The 9,975-nt window shown below is 56.0% G+C and overlaps 1 protein-coding gene across 2 annotated transcripts in view; it reads right to left on the reverse strand.

Annotated features, from left to right (window-relative positions):
* The window catches only part of LOC147684339 (rho GTPase-activating protein 4-like), a 222,074-nt gene extending 212,670 nt beyond the window's left edge, over positions 1-9,404 (reverse strand). The window contains exon 1 of one of the 2 annotated variants that reach the window (XM_086940241.1): positions 6,610-9,404. In XM_086940241.1, coding sequence (XP_086796367.1) covers positions 6,610-6,676 — 67 coding nt within the window. In that variant the 5' untranslated portion in view covers positions 6,677-9,404. The remainder of the gene's footprint in view (positions 1-6,609) is intronic. The other variant, XM_086940240.1, reaches the window with a different exon arrangement.
* Positions 9,405-9,975: the final 571 nt, after the last annotated feature.

Consider the following 9,975-nt stretch of genomic DNA (forward strand, 5'->3'; position numbering starts at 1 on the left):
TGGACTCAACTATTTCCACTGCTTCATTCGGGGTTTCCAGCTCGGCTGCGGTCAGATGTGGGGGCGCCAAGTTCCATAAGGTCCCAACGATGCTTTCATTGACTCCTGCAGGCGCTTGGAGGCCGGGCCGAGCACGGAGGAAGGAAATACCACAAGGTGCTGAGCAAACGCAACATCCATTTACATTTCACAGCAGAAAACCACATGTGGAGTGCCGCATAACTGCAAATGGAAATTCAGAATATTGAGAAAGAAAAAAACCTGGCAGCAAAATGGTCCATGGGTGAGAAAGCCAGGAGGGCGGCTTGCACTGGTCAGGAGGTAAGATTGCACTTGTCAGGAGGGAAGCTTGCACTGGTCGGCAGGGAAGCTTGCACTGGTCAGGAGGTAAGATTGCACTGGTCAGGAGGTAAGATTGCACTGGTCAGGAGGTAAGATTGCACTGGTCAGGAGGTAAGATTGCACTGGTCAGGAGGTAAGAATGCACTTGTCAGGAGGTAAGAATGCACTTGTCAGGGGGGAAGCTTGCACCGGTCAGGAGAGACGCTTGCACCGGTCAGGAGAGACGCTTGCACCGGTCAGGAGGGAAGCTTGCACTGGTCAGAAGGGAAGCTTGCACTGGTCAGGAGAGAAGCTTGCACTGGTCAGGAGGGAAGCTTGCACTGGTCAGGAGGGAAGCTTGCACTGGTCAGGAGGGAAGCTTGCACTGGTCAGGAGCGAAGCTTGCACTGGTCAGGAGCGAAGCTTGCACTGGTCAGGAGCGAAGCTTGCACTGGTCAGGAAGGAAGCTTGCACTGGTCAGGAAGGAAGCTTGCACTGGTCAGGAGCGAAGCTTGCACTGGTCAGGAGCGAAGCTTGCACTGGTCAGGAGCGAAGCTTGCACTGGTCAGGAGCGAAGCTTGCACTGGTCAGGAGCGAAGCTTGCACTGGTCAGGGGCGAAGCTTGCACTGGTCAGGAAGGAAGCTTGCACTGGTCAGGAAGGAAGCTTGCACTGTTCAGGAGCGAAGCTTGCACTGGTCAGGAGCGAAGCTTGCACTGGTCAGGAGCGAAGCTTGCACTGGTCAGGAGCGAAGCTTGCACTGGTCAGGAGCGAAGCTTGCACTGGTCAGGGGCGAAGCTTGCACTGGTCACCAGTACAATCCGTGAACCACAAGCGGGCAGACATTTAATGCTGGGCAGGGGCGCTGAGGAGTCACATACACCACCATAGCAGAATATAAGACTTGCTGGCTCCTGTACGTGAGTATGTCTGACCTAGGGAAGGGAGAGAGAACACACTTTAGGCGCTGGGTGGGGAGAGGGTTCCAGAGACAGGCAAGTACCTCAGGGGTGTAGATAGATACACTTAAGGGGCACACATACTGCAATGTAAGGGTGCTCTTCCACAAGAGGTGATGAGAGAGCTGTATCACTGGGGCCAGGCGCACACAGGGCATGGACTGAAGGACAGCTCTGGAGCAGTGCACAGACCGCTCACTGGAGCAGTGCACAGACACTACGAGAAACACGTCTCTGAGCACAGAAAGGATGGGTGTAGAGAGCTGTGTCATTGGGGCCAGGCGCACACAGGGCATGAACTGGAAGGACAGCTCTGGGTCAGTGCACTGACCGCTCACTGGAGCAGTGCACAGACCGCTCACTGGAGCAGTGCACAGACCGCTCACTGGAGCAGTGCACAGACCGCTCACTGGAACAGTGCACTGACCGCTCACTGGAGCAGTGCACTGACCGCTCACTGGAGCAGTGCACTGACCGCTCACTGGAGCAGTGCACTGACCACTCACTGGAGCAGTGCACTGACCACTCACTGGAGCAGTGCACTGACCACTCACTGGAGCAGTGCACAGACATCTCACTGGAGCAGTGCACAGACATCTCACTGGAGCAGTGCACAGACATCTCACTGGAGCAGTGCACAGACTGCACAGACACTACCAGAAACACTTCTCTGAGCACAGAAGGGGGGGGGGGGGAGAGCTGTGCCACTGGAGCCAGGCGCACACAGGGCATGAACCGGAAGGACAGCTCTGGGGCAGTGACTGCTCCTTGGCACAGCGCCAGGAAACACGTCACCAGGAAGGGCTCAGTCACTTCACTCAATGGGGCGGCGTGGGAACCTTTCTTATGGGGGAAACTGAACGGTGGCCGGGTTGGTGCAAGGTGTGGGTTATTGTCACAGAGCTTTGACGTCACTGTGACCCTGCTACCTCATCGATTGCCATGGTGATAGGCAAAATGACGCAGCAAACAACCCAGCAAGATGCTACAAAACCCATGACTCAAAGCTGTGCAATGCGAGCATATATCAGAGTATATGTGCCCCGGCGCCAGTGTGTGCACGCCCGTCTTCCCCGAGGGTGGGCGCTTTCCCTCCTCACAACTAGAAGTAAATCTCTCCATCGTGTGAATGTCGACACTTTCGACTATCATTCGTGAACATTCTGCCATCTCAGCTTTCTGTCCCCCGGGGGTCCAGTCCACGCTCTCAACACTGCACAGGTCAGGTGTGCGTGCTGTGCAGCGCCTCACGCCCCCACCCCACGGCTGCCAATGTGGGGAGAAGAAAGGCGCGTGAGCTGCACAGCAAGGGGTCTCGATGGCAGCCCCTGAAGGAGCCCACACCGGCCCCAGGGAGGCTGCGCCTTCACCGAGACTCGTCACAGCTCAAAAATGCACGGTATGGGGTCCGCCGCCGCGGGCCTGGGAAGGATACCACCAAAACCCGGCAGTGGACAAGTCGGAGCAGAGCTTGGCCCACACCTGGTTCATACCAGAGGGGGCAACTGTGGAGAACCAATGGACTCGAAGCAGCCCCGGTCGACGGATGAAAGGCGTGCCAAAGCACACCTCAGGGGAGGCTGAGAGGAGGGGGGCCAGCCAGCCTGGTGAAACGTCTGAGCAGGCCACGTGCAACACCTGAAATAGCAGTCTTAAGGGGTAAACTGGAGTGGTAACTTCGAATCGATACATTATGCGGAGCAAGATGTTGCTGCATGTCCACATGAACGTAAACAAAACAGTGAGGGGGTTGAACGGTTGAATTAGTCTCAGCCACTGGTAATCACTTGGTTCCACATTCCAGTCCATCGTTTTTTTGCACACCATGCCACCTCACTTTGAACCCATGCAAATGCAAATCAGTCTTGACCCAGCTGCAGTGTGAATAGTCCAGCCGGAACTACGAGGCCAGGTCCTCGCCAAACCAGTACACAAGCACCACAGGACAGCTTTCGGCCGAGTTAGGGCTCATCAGCCAGGTATAGCTTGGATCCAGTGATACAGTGTGAACGGGACCCACATCTGGGCATATCCGCCCCACTTAGGGCGACACAACAAACTATACAAAACAGTGATAGATGCAATGCTTGAATCAATCTCAGCCTCTGGTAATCACTCGGGCCACATCACAAGCCATTGTTATTTTGTACACCACGTCACCTCAGTTCGGGCCCAGCCAATGCAGCCATAACTAGGGCAAAACCGGTCCAGGGTGGCTTGTTTTCCAGTTCAGAGAGGACCGGGCCTTGCAGTTTGGGCTGGACAGGCACTGCGCCTGACCACGTGACCACGTCACCACGTGGTGGTAAGAAGAACCCAAGAAAAGGAAGGACGAGGCAGTTAGAAACCTAAAGAAAAACAAGAGGTAAAAGGAACTAAGAAACGAGGCCTTGGGTGCATTTCAAACCACAAGAAGAAAGAGGAAGCGAAGCGGGCTATGGTGCTGGAGAGGAAGCCATCGAAGAGGCAAGCGACGCAGAAGAAGGGGCGTGGCAGGAAGGTGAAGGGGCGTGGCAGGAAGGTGAAGGGGCGTGGCAGAGGCTTGTGATGGTGGACAGGTGGAGGCAAGAGAGCTATGGGCCGGTTTAGACCTCGGGGTCTGGTTAACCCCGTCACAACTAACTGAAATATAAACCTTGTTATATCATATGGGAATTATATCTCGACAGACGCGACATCATTGGGACAGAGTAACCTGTTCGCCGAGATCAAAATTAGACCCTGTGTCTGCCGCCCTTTTCATTCTTGGCCCCTCAGAGACTGTCCCTGCGGATGTCAAACAGATTGTAGTCTTTTAAAAAAAACAGGAAAGTCCCTTATTGTAGTTAGAGGTCAAAAAACAAGGTCAGGAGTGGACAACAAGGTTTGCAGGTGCGGAAAGGATGTTATTGCGTCAAATCAGTCAACCAACTCAGATTTGTAGAGGACAGCTAACCACCCACGAGGATATCCAGGCGCGAGAAGAGCCATACGAAAACCAGAAACTACGGGGTGACCAGACGGGTAGGATAAGGGCGAGACCCCCTTAGAATGTTCTCTGCCCCTGCAAACCTGGAGGAAGAGGAACAGGTATTTTAGGAGCCCAAGTTAACTACTCACCCTATGGAGCAAGGGCTCGGTGTGGAATGTTGTGTTGGTTTCTACAGAGCCAAGCGCCCCCCTATGAGTAAAGCCTGCTCGATAAGCATCAGTAAAATCATATATGAATTACTTTATAAAAATACAGAAGCAAACAGAGTACCGCATCCAAGAGCCACCATCATCATCACCATCATGGTACAACGGGACCTGAGAAATTCTGCCATCTAGGGTTGTCAAACATCAAAGGTTTAAACCAAAAATATTTTCTCACTGTTTAGTAACTGCGGGTAAAGTTAAAATGGCGCGGTCCATGGGGATGGTGTCCTGACGGTACAGACGCGCTCTCCTGCCACAGCGGGTTGAAGTCTGCTCTTGCCCAATCTGAGCAGGACCTCAACATTCCACGCACCAAGGCCTGAGCTATCCGCCTCAGTGTCCTTGGCACTCAGTTTCATCTTCTGACTTGCTGGTTGGTACCCTTCCTCCTGTGCTCCCCAATCATGCAGAGAGCAGCACACCGCACCCACCCCTCAACCTGGTCAGTCTTCCAAGCTGGCGAAGCAGACTGCGACATGAAATTAAATCTACGTGAACCGCTCTAGCAGGGTGGTGTGGACTGGTGAGAGGTGGAGATGGTTGACTTATGCAAAGATATTTGGCATATTCAGAGGTTCAGTGGGATTATAGAGAGGGGCTGTGATCCCAAATGAAGGTAGGCAACCAGGCAGGGTCATATCTAAAGTGTAGCTGGTACCACCGCTGTTGACCATGATGAACACTGGGTCTGTCCCACCTCTCAGAGGCACCTAGAAACCTTCAGTTCACTTCAGCCCTTTGCTGACAGGACAAAGAGGAGCTCAAGGATTCCCTGTTGACCACCCATGGACGCAGAAGACCACCCAGAGAAGGGTAGTGCTCTGCTCTCTCTGGGACGGCGAGCACTGAGAGAGCTATGTAGCAGTCAGTTCTCTAGCAGCAGGGGGTTGAGGTGCACTGAGAGGTGTGTAGGCCTCAGTGCTCTAGCAGCAGTGGGTGAGGTGCACAGAGGTGTGTAGGCCTCAGTGCTCTAGCAGCAGTGGGTGAGGTGCACTGAGAGGTATGTAGGCCTCAGTGCTCTAGCAGCAGGGGGTGAGGTGCACAGAGGTGTGTAGGCCTCAGTGCTCTAGGAGCAGGGGGTGAGGTGCACTGAGAGGTGTGTAGGCCTCAGTGTTCTAGCAGTAGGGGTGAGGTGCACTGAGAGGTGTGTAGGCCTCAGTTCTCTAGCAGTAGGGGTGAGGTGCACTGAGAGGTGTGTAGGCCTCAGTGCTCTAGCAGCAGGGGGTGAGGTGCACTGAGAGGTGTGTAGGCCTCAGTGCTCTAGCAGCAGGGGGTGAGGTGCACTGAGAGGTGTGGAAGCCTCAGTGCTCTAGCAGCAGGGGGGTGAGGTGCACTCAGAGAAGTGTGTAGGCCTCAGTGCTCTAGCAGCAGAGGGGTGAGGTGCACTGAGAGGTGTGTAAGCCTCAGTGCTCTAGCAGCAGGGGGTGAGGTGCACTGAGAGGTGTGGAAGCCTCAGTGCTCTAGCAGCAGGGGGGTGAGGTGCACTGAGAGGTGTGTAGGCCTCAGTGCTCTAGCAGCAGGGGGTGAGGTGCACGGAGAGGTGTGTAGGCCTCAGTGTTCTAGCAGTAGGGGTGAGGTGCACTGAGAGGTGTGTAGGCCTCAGTGTTCTAGCAGCAGGGGGTGAGGTGCACTGAGAGGTGTGTAGGCCTCAGTTCTCTAGCAGTAGGGGTGAGGTGCACTGAGAGGTGTGTAGGCCTCAGTGCTCTAGCAGCAGGGGGTGAGGTGCACTGAGAGGTGTGTAGGCCTCAGTGCTCTAGCAGCAGGGGGTGAGGTGCACTGAGAGGTGTGTAGGCCTCAGTGCTCTAGCAGCAGGGGGGGTGAGGTGCACTGAGAGGTGTGTAAGCCTCAGTGCTCTAGCAGGGGTTGAGGTGCACTGAGAGGTGTGTAGGCCTCAGTGCTCTAGCAGCAGGGGGGTGAGGTGCACCGAGAGGTGTGTAGGCCTCAGTGCTCTAGCAGTAGGGGGTGAGGTGCACTGAGAGGTGTGTAGGCCTCAGTGCTCTAGCAGCAGGGGTGAGGTGCACTGAGAGGTGTGTGAATCCCACGGCATGATGATGTTTATACCACTTTACGCTCACGGACACCACAGCTCCCACCCCTCCTGCAGGCCCAGGCACACACCTACCCCTGGGTGGGAAGGGGGGGGGGGGGCTCACCTTTGACTTGGCTCTCGTACTCCGCCAGCACCCCTCGCTCCTTCCGCAGCTTCCCGTGTGACGTCATCCTCAGCCCTTTAAACTCCCCTCACTCCACAAATGAAAAGTTCCTCTCTGCTCAGTGCCCCCCAGCGGGCTTCTCTGGCGTCGGGGTGCTCCTGCCCCCGTGGGGGGGGGTGCAGGGCAGTCCCAAAGGGCAGATGTTTAAGGCAGAGTCAGGAGTCTGCTCCGGAGGAGGGCAGGCATGGCTCCCAGCAGCAGCGACAGACAGGGCGAGGGCTCGAAGGGGTTAATCACGAGATGCAGTGAACACTGCCAGCTTTCAGCATGAATGGGGTCAGGCGCTGGGAGTCTGCGGGGGGGGGGGTGAGACACAGGGCAGGATGAAGGGAGGGGAGGCAGGGATGATGCAGAATGACGCTGCGAGGGTGGTGAAATGAGGTTGGGGTGAGGCTGAGGGTGTGAGGGTGGGGTGAGGCAGAGGGCAAGTTGATGCAGGGGTGAGAGATGATGGAAGGAAGCGAGTGGATGGTGAGAGCGTGCAGGGGCGTGACAGGTGAGGGGTAGGACTGTGAGGGTGAGGTGAGAGGGGGCGACGAGAGGCTGGGGGGTATGACAGGGTGGGGTGAGGCAGAGGGTGGGTGACGGAGGAGTGGGAGATGTGAGGTGGGGGGGCTGCACACGGTGAGGCTGGTGGAATGCAGGGAGGGGAGTGTCGGTGGCAGACTGTTCGTGCTGATGCAGGGTGACACTGAGGGTGGGGTGAGAGGAAGAGAGCGTGAGGAGGATGGGAAGAGACACCGCAGAGAGTGAAAGCAGTAGTTTAATGCAGGGGGGGGCACTGTGAGGAAGCGAGGGGAGGGACTGTGAAGGGTGGAAGTGATGGAGTGTGAGGGTGCAAGATGACGGGTGGGAGGGACTGTGAGGCGATGGAGGGATGACTGCGTGTGAGGTGAGAGGGAGAGGCCCCTGCGAGGCCCAGGTTAGGCTGTGGCGAGGTGTGCTGCAGGGACAGAGGCTGTAAGGGTGGACTGTGAACCCGCGCAGGGGTGCGTGGGGAGGCGGGGGAGGGCTGGGGATATGCAGGGGTGGATAAAAGAGGTCGAACGAAGGGACCAGAAATGGTTTGGGGAGTAGATTTGGAGGGGGTCCTCGGTGTGCTGGAGACTGGGGGGGCGCAGAGGTGACGGAGTCAGGCTGGGGAGGGAGAGGTGATGGAGTCAGGCTGGGGAGGGAGAGGTGATGGAGTCAGCCTGGGGAGGGAGAGGTGATGTGGCACTCACATGCAGTCAGCGAGAAGGGACGGTGCGTGAGATTTTACAGGATGTGTGATCTGCGCGGAGAGAGAGATGCTCTAGGTGTGAGAACATGCGGAGTCGGTGGTGCGGAGGGGGTGGGTGTCGGAGAGGTGCCCCAGAGAGTACAGTCCTGCAGGCGTGAGATGTGCAGTCAAGGGGGTGAGCAGAGAATGACAGGCTACAGAGGGGAAGGGGTCGGTATGCAGGCGAGAGTGTGATTAGCCAGAGCGAGATGCAAGAAAGATGAAATGCGGAGTATAACAGTACCGAGGTGAGAGACTGCAGAAACGGACACTATCTGGACTTTGGGCCCGCACGCACGGTGCCGGGGACTGGATTATATGCAGGGTGAAACTGTTCAGAGTGCAGGGGCTGTGAAATGATTTACGTAGCGGGGGGGTGTAAAGGGGGCATGCTGCCACACTCTGGGGTGGTGCAGAACGGCTCTCGTTGAGGTGACCCTGCTGCCCCCGCAGTCCTTCAGAAATCAGAGGTCCGGTGATCCTTTCCAACAGTACAGAAGAATGTGTCGGGTGCTCCTTCCTAGTAGCATTAAGTACTTCTCCTCAGCAGTCATGCATGCTGTCTGACTCCGCCTCCCCCACAGAAATGCAGTTCTTATCAGGTGCAGCTCCACAGCAGCAATGCGGTGTGGGAGTAGAGATCCTCTTCAAAAGCACTGGATACTTCTCAGCAGTCAAGCAGGGTATCGGACTCAGCAGTCATGCAGATCGTGTCAAGTGCAGCTACCTAACAGGGATCCAGATCTTTTCAGTGCAGCTCCTCAGCAGTAACGCAGATCCTTTTTGTGCAGCCCCCCAGTATCCAGCCAGGTGCAGCTCCCAGCAGTAATGCAGATCTGGTCAGGTGCAGCTCCCAGCAGTAATGTAGATCTGGTCAGGTGCAGCTCCCAGGAGTAATGCAGACTCTGTGCAGTGCTCTTCTCCAGCAGTAATGCAGATCAGGTCTGGTGCAGCTCCCAGCAGTAATGCAGATCTGGTCAGGTGCAGCTCCCAGCAGTACTGCAGATCTGGTCAGGTGCAGCTCCCAGGAGTTATGCAGACTCTGTGCAGTGCTCTTCTCCAGCAGTAATGCAGATCAGGTCTGGTGCAGCTCCAAGCAGTAATGCAGATCTGGTCAAGGTGCAGCTCCCAGCAGTAATACAGATCTGATCTGGTGCAGCTCCCAGCAGTAATGCAGATCTGGTCAAGGTGCAGCTCCCAGCAGCAATGCAGACCTGGTCAAGGTGCAGCTCCCAGCAGCAATGCAGGCTCTGTGCAGAGCTCTTCTCCAGCAGTATTGTCTTTTGCTTAGTGCTTCTCGCCAGTACTAAAGCGGCGGCGCGCCTCCTGCGCAGCCCCGGGTCTGTTGCTAGACCCCAGCAGCAGTTCTTCAGGCTGCCGGCCTCAGCAGTCACGCAGCCTGCTGATGCTTACTCCTCCCTCGGCGCGTGCCTGGTGCTCCTCGACAGCGCTGCAGACTGCCAGTGCCCAACCCACAGTCACGCAGAGCCTGTCTGGCTCTCCTCCCAGCAGTCATGCAGCAGCCCGGGCTGCCACTCCCCCTCCTCCAGGCACCCGCAGTCCGTCGTCAGTGTCGCCGCTCCCCCTCCTCCAGGCACCCGCAGTCCGTCTTCAGTGTCGCCGCTCCCCGGGCAGCTGTTGCCTCGCAATGGACTATGTACAGCGTCAATGCCATAGACATAGAAAGAGGACACCAAAGCGAAGGCGCGTAAACACGGCGGCCATCTCGGAAAAGGCCCACCAAGTAGGGAGCGTCGTGATTTACGCAACAGAAATCGTACGTAGAACGTCGCGGACATTTTGGAACGGACTAATTTAATGTTGTAGCCTGCCTGTGTGAAATAGACAATTAAAGTTCTGTTAACAATAAATGCAGCTCAAAGAAGAAATCATAAAACTAAGGTTGGACAAAGACGCGGGCTGGCCTCACTCTCTGTAAATGTGTGTGTGTATATATTTATATAGATAGATATATAGATATACACTGTGCAGTTATGGTTCGACCTCAAATTGTGGGTGGCTTGAGATATGGCGTGCATTGTGTA

Source organism: Lissotriton vulgaris, chromosome 10 (assembly GCF_964263255.1).
Source record: "Lissotriton vulgaris chromosome 10, aLisVul1.2, whole genome shotgun sequence".
Classification (NCBI taxonomy): domain Eukaryota; kingdom Metazoa; phylum Chordata; class Amphibia; order Caudata; family Salamandridae; genus Lissotriton; species Lissotriton vulgaris.